Consider the following 21,453-nt stretch of genomic DNA (forward strand, 5'->3'; position numbering starts at 1 on the left):
TGAAAACCACGAAGAATTGTCAAATCCTTTTTTTTAATTCAGGGCAGTGAATGGATCGAGGCGCTTATACAAATCGCAGTTCAAAGAGTGGTTTGCCTTTGTGTTTAAGACTGTTATGTTACTGAATGCGCTTTGTGTGTATATTGTTTGTTTGTTGATGGTGCACTTGTTTGACCAAAAAGGCGCAAACAAAAGGCTGACTGGACCTCGCATAGCTTACAAAAGACTACATTTTCTGCTCCGTTTATCCGGCCGTCGAGACTTCCATCCGCCGACAGGTCTATGTATTATTTATGCAGGCTTATGTTTGTGCATTTCTATATAGCCCCAGCCTTCCGAGACAAGGAGTGGCAAATTTGCTTTCTTTATATACTTACGTATAGACAGGACTCGGCTTATCATTGTATGTATCTAGGCATGGCTTGACAATAGTCGGATTCGTATATATACAGATCAGTGTTTGCTTAGAATAGTTTGTGGGTTTTCAAACAAAAATGTCATTTATTAAATTCATAAAATTAATATTGTTGAACAACATGTTATGATCATTGAACATCCTTATACATTACATAACAGACTTGTATTACGCTATAACATGTAGATACCTTTAAATGTTGAGCGGTATCAGCAGAAAGGATCTTTATGTTAAGTCGAGAAAAAGCAGTACATGAAGCATTTCCGACCCATATAGATATAAGCCCGATCCATATCATCCAAATTGGCCTGTCGGTCCGAAAGCAAATATGTAAACCTCGTAATTTTAATGCGTTTTTTGAATGTCTATATATTGCAGATAGTACATACATATATAAGCCAGAAAAGATGGGATTAAAAACTCTATATCTCATAGAAACATTCCGAAGTTTAATTGAACACAAATTCTAGCTTTAAATGTTGTATCATATACCACGCTTATGCTAAATCCATGCTCATGAATTTAGTTGGTAACGGATGCTTGGTGGTTAGAAAGAGATCCAAATTAATACCATATACAAGCTCTGGTAACTTAATAAAATAAAATAAAGTTGTTAACAAAATGATGATATTGGTATTCTTCTGTACCCTAATTTTAAATTTTTTCACCATATTTTTTCTTTTGGCAATTATTCCAAAGGTATGCTTGGTTTTATAAATAGGGGGTCAAGATAATTTGATGATCCTTATTGAGATGCAAACCTTTTATTACCTCCTTATTTCAGTAGACTATTATTAATTAACTTATCTCCCCTAGCTAATCGTAAAACGATGATTGGAACGTAACATGTAATCTATGTTGATAGCCCGAACATACTTATATTTAAGTATTTACTTGCCCCAGCATACTTATATTTAAGTATTTGCTTGTTTTTTAACTGTTACCTATATCGGTATATCGGTATATCGGTATCGATATACGGCAGCGCACCTCGGTCGGTAGGCCGGGAGTTGTGGTCGCAAGATTCGCGCGTAAAAAAAACCGCGTAGAGAAAATTAATATTTTGCTGTCCCTAAAAGTACACAGGAACACTAATTTCCAACCCCGCGAAACCCAAATTTAAGCAATAAATAAATATCTTCTTTGTTTTTTTTTTTTGCGAACATGATTGCCACATTAACTGTACAGTCGAATTGAAACAGCAAATTGCAATTTAACCAAACACATGCAACATTCTGTATCATATTATATGATACTAATTAGGAAATGAGCCTCTTTCTAAAGCCCTTATTGTTACTTAAATTTGGTGTTTTTGAACATAGTTATAAACACATGCAGACCCATGTTGCCACGCCCTGTCTAACGCCGACAAACCGCCCAAAACTGCAACGCCCACACTTTTGAAAAATGTTTCCATATTTTGTAATTTTTTTGTTAGTCTTGTAAATTTTCTATCGATTTGCAAAAATACATTTTTGTCACACCCACCTTAACGCCCACAAACCGCCCAAAATTGCCACGCCTATACTTTTGAAAGTTGTTTTAATATTTTTTCACATTTTTGTTAGTGTTGTAAATATTTCTCGATTTGCCTAAAATCTCTAACGCCCACAAAATCTGTCAGTGTTGAAATTTCTCATTCGCACTTCCACTAGCTGAGTAACGGGTATCAAATAGTCGGGGAACTCGACAATAGCTTTCTCTCTTATCTGTGTTGTATATCGAAACCATTACTATTTTAATTTTCTAGGCATGTTAAGCATGTAACCCCTTTACCACTAAAAAGCGCACACCCAATTTTTTTTAATAAGTATGCTTTTGTTTTGTAACTACTAAAGAAAGAAAAAGATTAAGGACGTCGTTTGGATGACTGCAAATCAATAAAGTATTACGAAGAGTTTCATCCCCTTTCAAAAGTTCTCATCGCTACTGTTAAAATGTGGTAACAAGCCAGCCAAAATAATAAGCTGGCAAATTTCTTTGCATCTACGCGCAGACAAGGGAGATTTTATATATTAAGTACAGGACAGATGACGGTTTCTGCAGGGTGAGAGAATAACACCGTGGCTAAACCCAATGGGGTTCGACAAGTGTAATAAGCATGAAATGTCTATCCCGGTTTGACCCTGAATTAATTTTCATCTTGGTTTGAATCAGTTTGTCGTATATTCTAGCCTTCATTGGTTAAAATGCGATGCTCCGCTCAACAAATATTGCAAAAGATTTTAAAAGAATTTCCAATATAAATGTGTTGTAAAAAAACATATATTTCCTCCACCCATTTAAAGTTATGAAGAATCCAACGCAACTACATACACCCATTTGGAAAACTAATACTATGCTTTAATTTGGACAATTAAATGTTTACATGTTTTGGCTTGTTTTCAACTTTTTAACTAGTTACTCTAACATACAGAGGTTTTTGAAGTTGGGCTTATTCAACTTACCTATTTCTTTATTGGTTTCCAATCGTTGCCAAAATATTTAAAAAAAAATCGAGCTTACTGAGCCATGTCTCAATATCGTCTCTGCAAAAAAATGTAACGTCGTTAAAAATATAAATTATTAAGGTCCTCATTAAGGTTTACAATTCACAACAGTGTAGAGTTTATTCTTAGAATCATTAAAAGTTTTAGATATTCTCTATCTCTGTTCTCCAACGATTGCATTCGTTTCAATCTAATAATGTATGAAATTTCAAGTAGAAAGTACTTACAATAAAAATAATAACGCGGCCATTTTTCCATATGGTGTGTCCATAAAAGGGCCAGATAGGGACCTACTTATATTATAGCTATTGAATTACTTGAATGTGACCACTCGGACATTCAATAGATTAGGTATTCATGGTTTCATTTTAAATTGTCTATGGCAGTACCAGCTGTGCGCCAGTCCATCTGGGCTTACATGAGAATGGAATCGGATAGTCCTTGATCTTGAGGAACTTACTAACTTACTAATAATACAAAAATAAAACATTATGCATGAAATTGATTGTGATTCGGTTAGAACTTTGCAACGCATGAAAAAAGAGACTCTGACCGTTTAAGTAGAACCTGTATCAAATCATAGCCATACAAATAATGTCTGAAAAATAGTGCTGAGAAAATTTTTGTATGAGAACCCACATTTCCAATAGTGCAAAAACAACAGGTTTTTAACCGATTGACAGTGAGGTACATTGCTTATAAAAAACATCTGAGACACATCTGCTTGGCATATGCACATTTCACCTTTTGTATGCATATATGTATGTACAAATACGTATTCATTCTCACTCAGATGCACATCCTTTAAAATTTGATGTTTTAAATTTTAAGCTTAAGCTTAGGTATCCAGAGGTGGCAATCTAAAGAACGCTTTATGTATTCTTTCAATTATTAATTGTTTTAGGAAAACTACCTAAAATAAATTAAATAATACATCATTTTGACGTTGATCTTTCCTCGGGATCTATCTATTGTTTTCAATTTTTGGTGCTTACACAAAATAAGTTATGTTGAAAATGCCTTTTTAACAATAGCACGCGATTAAGGGTTTAAGCTCTCAGATAAAACAAGACAGAACGGTTTAGAGTTCCCCGACTATCAGATACTTGTTACTCAGCTAGTGCAAAAAAAAAATTTCAACATTTTCTGGAATAACGGTAAAAATTTGGGACAAAAATTTAAAAAAATTTTGAAAATGTGGGGGTGACAGTTTTGGGCGCTATGTGGGCGTGGCATAATTATTTAGGGTATTCTTTACATGGTCGGAAACGCTTTCTTCTGCCTGTTAGATACTTAACTAACTAATCGTATACCCTTATACTCTAAGAGTAACAGATATAACAAGGTAGAACGCTATAGTACTCTCGGTTACCCTTTACTCAGTTTATTCATTTTTGGGCATATTGAAAACAAAACAGAAATATTAAAGGCGACAGCTGAGTAACGGGTATCTCATAGCCGAGGAACTCGACTATTGCATTTTCTCTTGTTTGCTTTATATTTGAGTATACTCGCACGAAAACGTGTTGTACTGTTTAAGAAAGCGTGTGACGATCGGCAACTAGATTGAGACTGCGTGTGAGAGGAAGAAGAAAACTGCAGCGCAGTGGTTTGGTTTGGTCCCTTCCGTTTCCCCGCGTCGTTGGGATACCAGCAATACATCATTTCGCGTTGGGCGAAGCCTCAGATGCAGTCACAGCACCGCATTTGCAATGGGCACAGAGTCGTTGACTTGAACTGTTTCTGTGTTTCTTGTTATCTTTGTTTTAAATTTTTGCTTGTATCTTCTCTTTGCGAAGCGCGGTGATTTTGAATTCTTCGTTATTTTACTCTTAAGGCCTTATGCAAAGAGAGAAAATTTTACATACATAGATTTGTAACAAAGCAGAATATACAAAAAAATTAAAAGACGATGCTGATGTGGAGTGCCTCGACTATCCGATATTCCATACACAACGAGGGCAATGAAAAAATTGCTAGACTGACTCTGCTACTATTACCCTAAAAAGTCGAAACGCTTGTTCTCAATGAATCTAATAGACTCTTCTCCTCCACTAGTAACGGGTATAATACCATCTAAAGTTTATGTGTTCTGCATTCCGCGTTTCGTGATTTTAAACAAGTCGGTACTTCCTAATTATATATTTGACAATCTAAAAATTCGAACCAAATTATATTGTTTTTAAGATATGCTCTCTGGCTCCCGTTGTTATTGCACTCGAGAATACGAAAACAGACACATCGTCTGTTGATTAAAATCAGAGTGGGTGGAGGATTTCATATTTCATACAGGACAAACAAAAAAACTTTTGTATTTCATTGTCGTATTGTCTTTATTGTATTTAAGATGTTACCGTTGACATCATCTGGTCAAGCATCTGGTCTGTATCGTCGATATTCTTGACTATCAGATACCCAGAAATTCACTTAAATTTGTTAAAATTAAAATTGCCTGTGACACAACTTTTTTAGAGTTGTTCAAAACCTTAGCAATTCCAAATAATTACTTATTCAAGAGGATTTCCAAATAGGTAGCAGTTGTAAAACGGTTATATTAGACAGCAGACTGATCTTTGACCATTATTCTTATCTTAAGCCGTACCAAAGACCATGACCCGGCTTATCGTGGTGTGAAATATATATGAAAATCTTCTTTAGTTAAAAGAAAACAATAATATTTTGAATCGTGGAATATCTTATACGTAAACCCTTCTTAGCTGGATGTTATAGTATATGATACTGTAAAGTATTTTTATAAAATATAAACTAGCTACAGTAGTCTAATTGCCTGCTTTTGCAGTTCTGAAAGTACAGTGATCGTGACGATCAAACATTGCATTGCGATAGCATAAACTTAATAATTCTCTAGCACTAAAGGTTTCGGATCATATTGATTATACAGACAGACGGGCATATATAACAAACTTATACATATATATTTTTTTTTTTGGTCGAAAGTGCTTTCTTCTTATTCTTACTAAACGATTAACGTGTAGTATTAATTTTTGTTGTTTTATATATATGATACGATATATATGGGTAATAACAATGATATCTAAACAACTAAGGCACCCCGGATTGTTGTTTTTTATTTACTCAGTTCAGTTAGAAATCTGCCTTCTCATCATCGGTCCGGCTAGCACATATTTCCTGTTTTATTTTTATTGATTTCTTGGATTCGCATTCACCTGTTGATATTTCGACTTGGTTGTGGTTATTTCGACCATCGACGTAAAAAAGCAACAGCATTAGCGTCAACTATACAACTAGTTTTCATGCTGCATTCCCGCCAACTGTCGTCTTATGTCGTCCCGGCGGATCGACGCTATTTGCGGCATGGCTATGTGGACTCGGGCTTTATCTATTTAACTCAAAACATGTTTTTCTCTGCATTTTCTTAATAGACAGAGTTTTGCAAAATCTAGGCACTTGCGTAAAAGCATGTTTGCAAGGATGGAATTTATTTGTAAGCTTTTATGAACATACTTTTTAAATTAGATCCTATTGAAACACTGAGTTATGTTGTTTAGGAAACAACAATATTAATAGTATTTTTCTACATTTAATTTTAAACTCATTTAATATGTAGTTACATTTAAAAAACAACTATAAAAGACACAAATAGTTCATTTATATTGTTTTACTCGTAGCTAATTGCATTATGCAGAGACAACTGTATACAATATCTGCCTGGTAGTCTTGGTCCCAAATGGCATGATTATATACTACATATTTGATCTAATTATTATGAGAGGATGCTTATACGAGCGAAACATACTACAAGTGTATTTCAAGCTTCGGTCCCAAACGCCAGCTTTTTTTCTTGTTTAGTTCGTTGTTGCTAATTTTTCTGTGGGCCAGTTTTGCCAGATCTCTCAGGCAGAACTGGATAAACAACCTGTCATGTTGCCCCCGTACGTACTCCTCAAGTTGAAGTTAATGATCGTGCGTGCAAATGGGTAAGCGCTGTGGATCTTTTAAAAGTGCATGCAGTTTTCTGCGAATAAAAAACTATTACATATATGAAGTGCCGCAATTGATAACGAGTACTTAAAAACATACAGTACTGTGAAGTGTAAGCTACAAACCGTACAAAGCTGAAGCAAACATCATTAATGAATTGAATGAACTGTTCGATGCCGAGGCCTACCCTAACATTTAAGATTTTTTCTCCCCTACTAAGTGCACTTATAAGGAAATCGGAAATAAAAGAAAAAGAAAATTTGTAATACACTATAAACAGGCTTTTTCTTAAATTCTGGAATCTAATTAAATCCACACTGCCGTGATTTTTTAACCGCCTTTGGAACAAAAAGGAAACTGATATACACCAGTCTAAATCAATTTGCTTCACCAGCACCTAAATCATGACTTATATATCTGAACTCTCGGGAAAAGATGTCACGGTTCGATAATCAACATTGCGCTTATTTCGATAGATTCGCGCCTATCCTTATTTTCCTGAACCACAGTGGTGGGGTTTTAATCATTGTTTTGCATTTGATTGTTTCTTTGATGTAACCGAGGAGCCTGTTAAAAGCGCTGGGCATGCAACGGCTGCTTTCTGTTCTTATGGGTTCCAGAATTTATGGCGATCCAGAGTGACAATTCCAACAGACAATCGGAAAGCGGCAACAAAAGCAAAAGCAATAGCTCGACAAGAACAATTGTGTAAGCTATTCAATACCAATATCATTAGTGCCAAATGCAACCTTACGCGCAAATCAAAACTGAACGGGAGCCTATATTTCGAAAAACAGAAATGTAGAAATGCAATTATTTGTATGTACAGGATTTGTAAGTCCGCAATAAAATACTTTAATATATCTGCGACTTCGTTTATGTCCCCATTCGAATACGAATACGAATATACATGCACATGCGATCTCAAAAACCAGTCCACTCCGAGCCATCTTATATACGATCCCCAACTTCTCCGAGCCAGCTACTCATGAAGTATTCCTCCCATTCTCCGACCCTTCTGTGACCAACCCGAATTTTGATTCCAGTTCCGATCATTGCCTTGGACCTCCCTTCCCTTCCTCTTCCCCTTCCCCAAAGATATTCTCGCGTGGCAATGCACCTGTCGCGACCAATGCTTGTTTAGAGCAGCAACCGGCAGAAGAAACTGCGATGATGATGATGCGGGCAAGCTGGCAGAGCCACGGGCCTAAGATCTCAGTTTTTTTGAGGAAGGAACAATGCAAAATTTGTGGTAGAGGAAATCATTTACGACTGTCGTATAGTGAGTTCGAATAGTGCCACTGCGAGGGAAAATAGTATACTCACCTTTTCTTACGTCTGAGATAAGATATTTTTGAGTCGTACTCATTTGACTAGGCGCATCAAGGACTGCATAATCGGCCGTGGGCAAGTTAATGATATTTATAGAACAAATATATATAAATATGATGCGTATATCTATATATATTATATTATGGCACTACGAAAATTCACTTTATTTTCCTGCGTCACATTTAATGCGTTCCGACTTTTTGCCTCACGACACTTCGAGAAACGTAAACGTATTGGTACTTTGGATCATGGCAATTATTCGGGCTCCCCCCTCGCGATGATCTTAAAGATATACATTTTCCCATTTTCTATGGATTTCCAGCAAACCCATTGCCAGTTCATAATTCACGTTGTGTGCTTAGACACTATTTTGAGTTCATCTCCGTATCTTATCCAATTTCTTCGGCTTTACCGATGCGGCATTATGCTTTTTCCTTTGGAGCTCGGAGATTGAGCTTGCAAGTGTAATTATTACTGTGCTGCGTATTTGGGCTTGATTGCCTTTTTTGGCGTTGACTTGGATTAATGAAAATGTGAACTACATGAGACGGTATTCTTCAAATTTGTAGAGAAATTAGTATTATTTGTAGCTGGCACTAAACACAAATGCACAACACAGTGTACAAGCCAGGTGCACGTGCACTGCATTCACATGCAAAAGAGTTGCATCCATTGTGTACGATTTCGCAATCAGTACATTGCAGATTTGAGTCAAAAGTCATTCTGATTTTGTTTTCGACTCAAAGTCGGCATAAGTTTACCCGCGCACGTGGAATGTTACCACCACTGTGTAGCGATGCTCAATTGTCACTGATTCATACCAATTCTGTTATCTGTTAACTGCATGTTAGCCACGTGTTAAGTTTGGACATTAAGAGAACGTATGTAAAATTTTAACATTAAAGAGCAATCTTAAAACGTGCTTTTTCTTTCTTTATTTTAAAATTTTTCAAAGATGTTCTCTTTTTTGTTTGCAGAGAGCGAACAAAAATAAGAGGGGCGTGGCCAAAGAATTTGAATTTGTTTTAAAAACGTGTTGCCCAATCGCGGCTTTGAAGTTTGACAGTCTCGCGCACGTCCAATTTTGCCACAAATTTACTTTAAATCATATCTATAAAAGAAACTACACGATCGAGCGAAAACGCAGAATATTTTCAAAAAAAAACCATGTGATAGCTTGTACATGATTTTGTAATAATGCGATTTCGGACGTGGCCAACATTTTTTTTTGTATCAAAATTGACAAGACAAGTAATATAATGGACAAATATTAATATAGTTTGTGAAAGTGTTTTAGTTTTGGACGGTTTAGTGGCGTTAGAGTTGGCGTGGTAATACTTGCGTTGCGTCTAAGTGCTTAAAATTCGCATGTTTAATCTCATCTTGTTGTTTCGAAAACAGTGTACTTTTGTTACCATGCCGATTTTTACATATGAATTTGAATTTAAATCGATTACTCATATATTTATGTTGTTAAGAATCGGTACGTGAGCTCGCTTATTTCGTTGGATTTTAGATTGGTTCAACACTTTGCTGAATTCGATAATTTAGCATTTTGCAAGAATCGTTAAAGCTTGTCATACAGTAGAGAACACTTTTAAAATTTATAATTAGAAGTGAAAGATTTATTAAACCATTTCATAATCCATAAATAAAGTATTAAAAAATTGTATTACAGCTTATATAGATTTTAATATATTTTTGTATAAACTTTCGCCAAGAGTTTAGATACTTAAACATAACATTGTCCATGAACTAAAAAATTCGATAACGTTTTGTACCTTAAAATTTGGTATAAGTATGTAGCAGAGGCAACACCCATTGTATAGACGTTGTCATGTCATACACCAGATGTATTGCATATATTAATATATAGAACCCCAAAGGCCTATTAGCTTATCGCGAATTAATCTAAGGCTAATCCTCAGCCATCATCTCATTAATAATATCAGCTTTATTTAGTCCAGCTTTTATGTATTCTCAATTGTATATGTCTGCAATCTGTCCCAGTAATAGTCGGTATTTTTTGCAGTATTTCCACAACTGCCATCCTGAATTGTTATGATGGTTGGTTTTGCCCTCTCAACATCTACGGACGTCAAGTGATGCTATCCTGTTTTCTTATGAAAGAAAACTTACGTATATGTAGAAATCTCTCGACGTGTAGAAGCCATGGTGGCAGGTCACAAAACTAGTGGAATGGGTTTGAAAAATGACCAATAGATGGCACTTCTTGCCCTCATAAAAAACTGCCCAAAACTGCCAGGCCCATCTTTTAAAAAAATTTGATAATATTTATACCCATTACTCGTAGAGTAATAGGGTATACTAGATTCGTTGAAAAGTATGTAACAGGCAGAAGGAAGCGTTTCCGACCATATAAAGTATATATATTCTTGATCAGGATCAATAGCCGAGTCGATCTGGCCATGTCTGTCTGTCCGTCCGTATGAACGCTGAGATCTCAGGAACTACTAAAGCTAGAAAGCTGAGATTAAGCACACCGACTCCAGAGGGACAGACGCAGCGCAAGTTTGTCGAATCATGTTGCCACGCCCACTCTAACGCCCACAAATCACCCAAAACTGCCACGCCCACACGTTTGAAAAAAGTTTTGATATTTTTTCATTTTTCTATTGGTCTTGTAAATTTCTATGGACTTGCCAAAAAAATTTTTGGCACGCCCAGAAACCGCCAAAAACTGTCAGTGCTGAAGACTCTGCTTCGCACTTCCACTAGGTGAGTAACGGGTATCAGATAGTCGGGGAACTCGACTATAGCGTTCTCTCTTGTTTTGTTATATTATTTGTCTTGCTGATTTCTATCGGCATACCAAAAACATTTTGAACATTTGCGGATATGATACAAAAAAACAAAAGCTAAGTTGCGCTCTCTACTCAATAGACCTAAATGAAGTGAATATTTTTTTTCACGTGACCCTGTATACTGGAACTTTTACCAATGGAATCCCATATCAACAGTTAACCGATTCCACACTAGCGCCCACAAGCCCAGAAAATCTGGGACAAATTCAGTTTTGAGAATTGTTTTTTATTTTTAAACTGAAAGATATTATTTAAATAGGATCAAGCAGAGTCTTTATTGATCATTTTTCTTGGTCAGATCAGACTTAGATTTTGTTGGTTTATTAAGACTTGGAATGACTAGAACTGGAACAGTACTAAAAATGTAACTAAAATGTACAGTATTTTAAATGGTAATAATTCACTAAATTTATTTTGCAATCCATGAAGTTTAACAATAGTTTAACATTTTTTATGATCGTTTAAATATAAATCTACATTGAAAGAACACTATTTAATAAATATAATGGTATGGTATGGACTTGTGTGGGTGGGTGGGTGTTCACTTTTTAATATTGTTTGTTATATATTTTTAGACAAGTGCAAAGAATATATCTTTTACTTTTGTGAGACCATTTCGATTTTTGGAGGTGGTGTAATAGAGGAAGTCCGCGAAGTATTTGACACATCCATACTGGCTTGTCGGGCAGCTGCGGCAATATACGACCCGTAGTACCTACTAAGCATGTGTGGATCAACATGGTTGAGTTCAATGTATGCATCTGGAATGGGAACTGTCAGGGCTGATGGTTTTGCAGTCGGTATTGACGATATGAGTGCAGTTGGGGGCGCTAAAATGCACTCTTCTATAGGACATTCCTCTAGTGAGCTAGACTCCTCGTGTTGGCTACTACTGCTACCCAAGGACCTGGCTGCGGAGCTGGAAATTGAAAAGTTGTGCTGTTCCATTTCTTCGTGATCGTGGTCGGGATCATGATCGGGATCGGCATCAAATGAAGATAGCCTGCCATCGATTAGGTACGAGTTATTGTCCTCAATGGAAAATATTTGCTTCAAATTGCCTCTTTTTTTTTTCCTTTCTTCTGCATCCGCATAAGAATCAGGGTCGGGATTAATGCTATCGTCTACCACGTCGACGTTAACTTCTACATCAATATCAGTATCAATGTCTGTATCTGGCGCAGGTTTCTCTAATTCCAAAACAACTTCGCGGTGAATAGTTTGTTTGGTAATGACTGTATGATGAGTTTGAGTCGTTGTCCTTGCCGAAGTGGTTGGTGTAACTGAGGACTTTTGGTCTTCAGAGACAATATCAACGATTTGGACATCGGGTGCCAGAAGTGAAGCCACGTCAAATTGGCGCTTCCGTGTCTGCGAAAACATATTCGCGATTGTTGTTGTCGTGGTGGAGTTGATATAGGCAATGTGCTGATGATGGGCATGTTGCTGCTGAAGCTGAGCTGATTGGATTGTCTGATCCAGGTGGTTAACCTGTTCTCGTTGCATTAACATGGATGGATCTGGGGGGGAATAATGCGTCATACCAGGTGCTGAGCTCCGGTTAAAGAATTGATCGATATAATGCTGGTGGTATGGATAACCCAGGACAGGTAGTTGCAGTGCGGACTGAGAACTCGGTGGAGGTGGAGTTGTAAGATCCAACGGCGGCGGGCTGGGCGAGTCAGTACTGGCATCATCCACCGAAAGACCCATATGCTTTCGGACCTTTCGCTGCGCTTTGCGTCGTCTAAAATCCCCTTTGCGAAAATCATCCATGTTGGCTGGATGTATTGCCCAGTAGTGGCCCTTGCCATTTGCACTTCGGCCAGATTTGATAAAACAATCATTTAGCGAGAGATTGTGCCTAATGGAGTTTCTCCAGCCCGGGCCCCGACTTCTAAAGTAAGGATAATTATCCAAAATATATTGATAAATATCTGAGAGGACCAACTTCATATCAGTTGAGCTCAATATGGCCATGGCTATCAAACCAATATAGCTGTGTTGCGGTTTCGGCTCCTCGGGTTGAAAAATACGTTGCGTTTGTGGAAAGAGGGAAATTGTTGAAAGAGCGGACATTCGGTTAACTGATGCTAAATTGCCTGAGCCATGGGGTGCGTAGGGACTTAAATGCAACCAAGGAGCTCTAGCTCCACTGCTACCCGTCCCACCATATTGGGGGCAGCGTAGTCGTTCAATATTGAGGGCATAGTTATACAGCTGGAGGCGGTATTGTTCCAGAGTCATCGTCGTTGATTGAGCTTGTGAAGTTCTTGTCGTTCCAAGTGGGTAGATGGTAGGCAAGGATTGCTTTGGCACATTGCTGTCGCTTGAAGACGTTCCCTGATCCTGGTCGGCTTTGGTCGCCTGTGAAGCACATATGTCAGAGTGCGCCATTTGCTACTTTACATTCACACTAAAATGACATAGGTGACACCATCGAAGACCATCCAATTTGACCTGTTTAAAATAAACAAAAATAGTTTCCCTATTAAAAAAAGTTTTTTATATTTAAACAGGCAACCAGATAAATGAAAAAAAGAGAGTATATATATAGTGTAGTTCGTCGACTATCAGACACCCGTCACGTGGGCATGGGAGCCTTATGCTCGAACCAGGATGGATGTGTGTAACAATTTTAGGCGCGTTTGATTTTCCAACTAAACGACGTTATAAATGATTATGGATTTTGGTTGGAAAATAATGTAATTCACTTTTCGTCTTACGAATATTTATTTTAACATTTCATTGCTTCATGAGACGTAACGTTGCTTTATAAAAAGAATAGCCTTAAGATTGGTACTTCTCCATTTATTAGGCAGAAAATTCTAAAACTTTTGTATCTTTTTGATTTCGAGTTGACAAAAAAACTTGCCTCAAATGTAAAACGTTTTAGCACAAAAAGGTGGCACCTAAACTGGAAGCAACCGACCAATGCGACTTCTTTTTTTATTATGTTAAATGTTTTCGAGACATTTGTCCAAAATGGTCGATATTTTTATTCTTTTTTTTTAGATGAACTAAAATAACTTTTAACATGTTATTAATATAAAAAAAGAGAAAAGTAAGTTAGTGGCAAAAATGTTATTGACCCAGAAAATTGCAAAACAAATGATTAAATTAAAATAAAATAAACTTTTTCGAATGGTGTGTCCCGGTCAGGGCGAGTTTTGTTTTTAGAGTGGACGTGGCAATGTTCTGAACAGCGTATGATCTGCACGCTTTACTATAATTTTTTCACTTTTAAAGTTCGCAAGATTTCGACGTTCAGAAAATTGGATGGCCATTAGGACAAGCCTACATTGAAATGGCCCGTGATCACTTCTCTTGACTTTTTAAAATAAATCTAAAAAGCATTGTTTAAGATAAATAACTCGTGAACGGTTATTATACTCATACCCTTTCTGTGGCGCAAATATATTGACGTAATAATAGTTAAACTCTTCCATTACTTACATTTTTTGTATTTGTTCATTCATGAAAATTTTCGTAGGTTTAATAATATATTTATTATTATTATTTTTTTTTAGTACTTTCTACTATAAAAAACTTTTATAAATGTCACTGTAACAGCAGTCTACGATGGAGACTATTATATAAAAACAAAATAAAATAAACAAAAACACCAACAGATAAAACAAAAAGGTCTTAGGTAATTTATGTATTCAGACATATTTTCATATACATTATATAATATCTTTGCATGTTAAAAGTTTATACTTGTTTATTTTAAGAATTTCTAGTTTATTATTTTAAAAAACGGACAGTTCTTTCATAAAGCCGTCATTGGAACGATCCGAATAACAGGGAAACCAACATTTATTTCTGGTGACCATATAATTTTTGGTTTATGTCAAATTTTCAATTTTTGTACTTTTCATTCTCTTTTAAAGTACAACGAGCATTTAAGTTACTCAGCTTTGGGAAATTTCAGCATTTCTATAAAAAAAATTTAAAAAACGAAAGAACGCTATAGTCGAGTTCCCCGACTATCCGATACCCGTTACCTAGCTAGTGGAAGTGCGCAGGAGAAATTTCAGCACTGACTGTTTTTGGCGGTTTGTGGGCGCTAGAGTGGGCGTGGCAAACGATTTTTGGGAAATCGAGAGAAATTTACAGGAATGTGAAAAAATATCAAAACATTCAAAAGTGTGGGCGTGGCAGTTTTGGAAGCTTTGTGGCCAACATGAATCGACAACCTTGCGTTGCGGTAAGTCTCTGGAGTCTGCATGCTTAATATCAACGACAGACAGACAGACGGTCAGACGGGCATGACCAGATCGACTCGGCTATTGATCCTGATCAAAAATATATATACTTTCTATGGTAGGAAACGCTTCCTTCTGCGTGTTACACACTTTCCAACGAATTTAGTACACTCTTTTACTTTACGAGTAAAAGGTTTAAATATTATATAATAAAATGAAAATAAAAATGTAAGAAAATAAACTTGCGTTTATTGGAGGGCTTGAGAAAATCTGGAGCTGCCACCTTTTTCACAGATTTAATTCCGATGTTCGCAATAACTATTTTACTGCACTTTGACCATTTAAGTAATTAAATTAAATAGCATTATTTACAAAGAACACTTTTGGCCCTCTTTTAAATTAATTAACGAATTCTTTTATATTTTATATGTATTTTTATCTGCCTTATTTGTTCCACGAACAGTATGACAACCTTCGCGATAGCTTTTGGCGACGTACTTATCGACCCCTTACCAAATCGTAAATTGTTGTTGACGACGGCAACATTTTGTTTGTCAAATCTGAGGTGGGGTCAGTAATATATTTTTTATAAAATAACTAAGTGGCAGAATGATTTTGTGGGGATGTAGAAATACCATCAATAGACCACTGAGATAAATATTTTTTTCCCTTAGTAAATAAGATCTGATTTGATATAAAAAAAGGCATTTGCTTTTCATTTCAGCCAGACAAAAGTGCCCGTTTTACAAATCGAAAAATTCTTACGATTTCGAAAACCGGAGCACCAATTTTACGACTTCAAATCGAAATCGTAAAAATCTTACAAGTTCGATTACCGGAGCATGCCTGTATTCTATGTGAATTCCTGATATCGAGGCGCTTATACGAACGGACAAGAAAATATATACTTTTACCTGTTTCACACTTTTCAACAAATTTGTTATAATCTTTTTTTTTACGAGTAACTGGTATTATACAAGCACGTAATAATGCTCCAGTCGAGTTCCCCGACTACCAGATACCCGTTACTCAGCGAGTGGCAGTGCGAACGAGAAATGTCAACATTTTCTGAAATTTCGGTAAAAATTGTGTAAAAAAAAATTAAATCGATAAAAAATTTATAAGACTATAAAAATTGTGAAAACATTTTTTTTAAGTGTGGACGTGTCAGTGGTCGTGTCACCATTTGGAAACCTCACTTAAGAACCATTACAGCTAAAAAGTGAGATTTAGCATGCAGAGTTCAGGCATAGACGCAGCGCAAGCTCGTTTCTAAATGTTGCCACGGCCATAAACTGCCCAAAGGTGCCACACATTTAAAAAATGTTTTGACCTTTTATTAGTCTTTTAAATTTCTATCGATATGGAAAAAAACTTTATGCCACGCCCACGACCAGCGCAATGTTTATACCCGTTAATCGTAGAGTAAAAGGGTATACTAGAATCGTTGAAAAGTATGTAACAGGCAGAAGGAAGCGTTTCCGACCATATGAAGTACATATATTCTTGATCAGGATCAACAGCTGAATCGATCTGGCATTGTCCGTCCGTCCGTCTCTCTTTCCGTATGAACGTCGAGATCTCAGGAACTATACAAGCTAGAAAGTTAAGGTTAAGCATGCAGAATCCAGAGACAAAAACGCAGCACAAGTTTGTTGACCCATGTTGCCACGCCCCCACTTTTGACAAATGCTTATATATTTTTTTATTAGTATTGTAATATTTTATCGATCTGCAGAAAAACTTTTTGCCACGCCCACAAACCGCCCAAAGCTGCCACGTCCACTCTTTTGAAAAAAGTTTTGATATTTTTTTATTTATCATGTAAATTTCTTTAGATTTGGCAAGAAAATTTTTGCAATGCCCACCCTAACACCTACAAACCGACTAAAACTGCCACACTTTTGAAAAATGTTTTGATATTTTTTAAAATTTTTGTTAGTCTTGTAAATTTTTGCCACGCCCACTCTAATGCCCACAAACCACCAAAAACTGTTACTGTTGAAGTCTCTCCTTTGCACTTCTAATAGCTGAGTAACGGGTATCAGATAGTCGGCAACTCGACTATAGCGTTTTCTCTTGTTTATTTTAATTTTTACCGATATTCCAGAAAATGTTGAAACTTATCGTTCGCACTTCTACCAAGTAACGGTTATTTGATAGTCTGAAAAATCGACAATAGCGTTCTCTCTTGTTTGGTTTTGGTTTGGGCCCAGTGAACTCTCGAACATTTGTGAAATCATGGCAGGCGAGGTATACTTTTTAGACTTTGTAAAGTAATTAATTGAATATCCCACATATAAATCAGTTCCTCAGGTAATGCAAGAGGCTCTTATTACGACTATATGTTTATCTTACTGTAAGGTTTATGGGGTTACCAAAGCTGAACACATTTTCAATCAATGGCACTTACTGTTAATGGCTGTTAATAAGTACCCCTTTTTACGTCACTTTTCAGTGATGAGAAGTTTTTACTCATTTTGAATGATCTTATTCAATAAAATATAAAACTCGATATTAACGGAGATTGGTATATCATTTTGTTTTTTAACGCGCGTCACGGAAAACCACCCGCCCCACCGACCGAGGGGCGCTGCTGTGTATCGTACTGCTCGATTCGCGAAAAGATAAACGCGATAAACGAAACAGTTAAAAACCAAAAAATATTTAAATATAAGTAGGATCTATTTATGTGTTAAGAAAGTATTGATCGCTTTAAGAAGCGATTCGACATAATAGGATAATGTCTATTATAGTCAGAACATAATACTCTGTAGGGGTCATGCCACTCATAGTTAAGTCAACAATGATTAAAATTAGGTTTTCGTAATCTTTAGTGAATCTGCTTGAAAAGAGAAGTTTGGCCGACTAACCAAGTCTGGGCTATCAACTTTACCACGAATAAGAATACATAAACCTACTGTTCCAATCATCGTTTTACGGTTAGCTAGTGGAGTTAGGTTAATTAACAATAGGCTACTGGAATAAAGAGGTATTGCATCCCAATATACGCGCTGTGAAGCAAACGGTAAGTTTTTTTGAATCGATTCAATGCGACCCGAGTGAAATCCATAACGCGAACTCCAAACCGGTGATCCATAGGTTTGGAATCGGATGGACTACCAAAATGTATAAGGTTTTGGTCATATAAGTATCATCAAATTCACTTGGCCACCTTTTTTATAATACCAAGCACGCCCTTGTCCTTAAAAAAATAAATAATTGGTCGTGGCCCACAAAATAGTATAATTGTCACCAAGCATCCAATATCCTATGGCTCAAAGAGACAGAAAGTTACAAAATAAATGTTCATAAAAATGCTTCTAACGACTAAAAAGATTTTGATGTTTATATATATATAAACAAATAATATCGCCTAACATTTTTTAAGACTAGCAAATAATTACAAGGTTGCCAGGAAATTCCTGTGTGGCTAATTATTTGATAGAGTCGTCCGATCTAAGTAGTTAAGCCCGTTACTTGTAGAGTAAAGGGGTATTAAAAATATAAGACAGTTTTTCCGACCGTATAAAGTGCTTATATACATATATGTATATATATATATGGTATATATATGTAATTAAGCTATTAAGTTGTAAAATATTTTTCTCATGCTCACTCGAATGGCCAAAACTTATAATTTATACATCTATAAAAACTTTGTAAAGTACTTCTTCACTTTTAAAGTAGCCACACTTGTGAAAAATAATGGTTGTTTAATTTTGTCGGGTATATCACAGTCAAGAATCTGGACTACGGCGTTTCCTCTTGTTATTTTAATCCGGCTGAAAGCGATTTCTAGGACCGAAGAGTACCTACTAAAATAATATAAACGCAAGTGGATTCGAATAAATTACTGCCGGATATTTATTTTACAATTAATATTTATAAATAAGATATGTAATTTGTTAGGTTTGGGACTTCTGTACTTAATAATAATTAGGTATAAATTAGGTATATGTATATATATACCGCCTGAACTTACGATTTACCTGTATCCAACTGTATAAGTAAATCGTGACTGCAACCGTCACTCCATTTCTAGTATATTTATTAATAATTATTTTGGGCAATAACTGCTTATCACTGCCACTAAATGGGAAACTGTAACTATTCATAAAAACACGATAATAGCACAAATGTAATGAACACGAACATACACTGGCTTCGATGTGAGCCGCAGCATTGGCGATCTTCTTATGGCTTCATCAAGCGAAATTTTGGTAAAAATCAGGAACGTGCGGTCGACGCGGTGCTCAAACTATGTCTGAGTCGGGCTAAAATGGCTGAGGGCTTGGCCATTACGGTGCAAGTAGCACAAACGCGGTGTAGGCCACGCCTTACCATACCCTAGCGCTTTTCATTGGTCGAAAAGATCAAGAGCTCTCAGGGTGGGATTCAAATATTCGTTATTGTTGGCCTGTCCTCTTTACGCCATTCATGGTATTAGCGCTGTCTCTGTTGGGCCTCATAAAAGTTAAAAGCGGCCTCGACCAATTACACCTACACCCATCTTGTTTTAGCATTCGCATTTTCCATAGGAGAAAAGCGTACTGTGCCCTTAATTCTTTTTGTAGAAAGTGCGGTGTATACATGTATCCCCGAAATACATGATAGGAAGTTTATTTAATTTTTTATATATACATATATAGATTTGAGGTATACAGAATCTGCATCGTAGGTAATCAATAAGAGCATTATCAGATTGCTCATATACGCATTTACTTCTTTATTAAACTGTTTTTAGGAACATGCTAATAAAACAAAAATAGATAACGTATACATGTAGAACCAGTTTTCCATAAATAAAATTTGTTCGGGATCAATGCTTGTTAATAACAATTTTCTATAATTTTGAGAATTAGTTTTTCATTTGATACCAAAATTATTAAATTGATATTAATAAAATTGATTAGTAAAAAATAATTTTATTCTTGTTTATGTGGGCATTGGCTTTTATACCCGTTACTCGTAGAGTAAAAGTGTATACTAGATTCGTTGAAAAGTATGTAACAGGCAGAAGGAAGCGTTTCCGACCATATAAAGTATATATATTCTTGATCAGGATCAATAGCCGAGTCGATCTGGCGATGTCTGTCTGTCCGTCCGTCTGTCCGTCCGTCTGTATGGACGCTGAGATCTCAGGAACTACAAAAGCTAGAAAGTTGAGATTAAGCATACAGACTCCAGAGACATAGAAGCAGCGCAAGTTTGTCGCCGCATGTTGCCACGCCCACTCTAACGCCCACAAACCGCCCAAAGCTGCCACGCCCACACTTTTGATAAATGTTTTGATATTTTTTTATTTTTGTATTAGTCTTGTAAATTTCTATCGATTTGCCAAAAAACTTTTTGCTACGCCCACTCTAACGCGCACAAACCGCCCAAAGCTGCCACGCCCACACTTTTGATAAATGTTTTGATATTTTTTCATTTTTGTATTAGTCTTGTAAATTTCTATCAATTTGCCAAAAAGCTTTTTGCCACGCCCACTCTAACGCCCACAAACCGCCAAAAACTGTCAGTGTTGAAATTTCTTCTTCGTACATCCACTAGCTGAGTAACGGGTATCAGATAGTCCGGGAACTCGACTATAGCGTTCTCTCTTGTTTTAAATTGTGAAAACTTTTTTGGAACCGGATTATTTTGCCTATGTATGCAAAATAAATGAAATCTTCAAAGAAGTTATTAAAAAACTTCTAGATTTTCAGTTTTGTAATCTTTGTATATCCGGAAGCTGTATGGTTCTTGCATCAAACGGTTTAAATATTATGTGAAGCATTCACATTTAAATTAATAACACAATCTAAATTTAAATTTAAAACAAATCCTTTAACATAAGAAAATAATCAATATCAAAAAAGAATGCTGTGTTAAAACTAGGTAAAACGTACCACCCATTTTTATATAATTTAAAATTAAAACAAATCCCTTAACATACAAAAATAATCAATATCAAGAAAGGATGCTGTGTTAAAAGTATGTAAAACGTACCACCCATTTTTATACAATTTAAAATTGTATTTATTTTTAAATTTTCGAAAACGTTAAAACCTTCCACGGATATAACCCTAATTATCTCCAAAAGCGGTGTATATACATAGGTAAAGACCTACGTGTAATTGAACAGTTGTTTTATACTAAATCTACCTAACTCTGGTGCATGGGCCGTAAGCCCGTATGCTCATTGTTAAAATCCTAATCTTGTCGACTCCTAGTAA

General features: G+C 36.1%; 2 protein-coding genes across 5 annotated transcripts in view; both read right to left on the reverse strand.

Annotated features, from left to right (window-relative positions):
• LOC120454863 (transcription factor SOX-5) overlaps positions 1 to 8,983 on the reverse strand; it is a 36,881-nt gene extending 27,898 nt beyond the window's left edge. Inside the window, exons 1-2 of one of the 2 annotated variants that reach the window (XM_039640412.2) lie at positions 8,194 to 8,983; positions 2,863 to 2,943 (exon numbers count right to left, since the gene is read on the reverse strand). The gene's annotated coding sequence lies outside the window, so the exon portion shown is untranslated. Of the gene's footprint in view, positions 1 to 2,862; positions 2,944 to 3,131; positions 3,334 to 8,193 lie in introns of those variants that run through there. The other variant, XM_039640413.2, reaches the window with a different exon arrangement.
• Positions 8,984 to 11,590: 2,607 nt separating this feature from the next.
• On the reverse strand, positions 11,591 to 19,478 carry LOC120454911. Of its 3 annotated transcripts, none has more exons than XM_039640609.1 (2): positions 19,393 to 19,478; positions 11,591 to 13,484 (listed from the first exon to the last, which is right to left on the reverse strand). In XM_039640609.1, the coding sequence occupies exon 2, from the start codon at positions 13,419 to 13,421 to the stop codon at positions 11,622 to 11,624; it is 1,800 nt and encodes a 599-aa protein (XP_039496543.1). In that variant the 5' UTR covers positions 13,422 to 13,484; positions 19,393 to 19,478; the 3' UTR covers positions 11,591 to 11,621. The 3 variants fall into 3 exon arrangements, with proteins under 3 accessions (XP_039496543.1, XP_039496542.1, XP_039496541.1); XM_039640608.1 differs by having other exon boundaries at positions 19,225 to 19,478; XM_039640607.1 differs by having other exon boundaries at positions 19,218 to 19,478.
• Positions 19,479 to 21,453: the final 1,975 nt, after the last annotated feature.

This window comes from Drosophila santomea, chromosome 4, assembly GCF_016746245.2.
Source record: "Drosophila santomea strain STO CAGO 1482 chromosome 4, Prin_Dsan_1.1, whole genome shotgun sequence".
In the NCBI taxonomy this organism is placed as follows: domain Eukaryota; kingdom Metazoa; phylum Arthropoda; class Insecta; order Diptera; family Drosophilidae; genus Drosophila; species Drosophila santomea.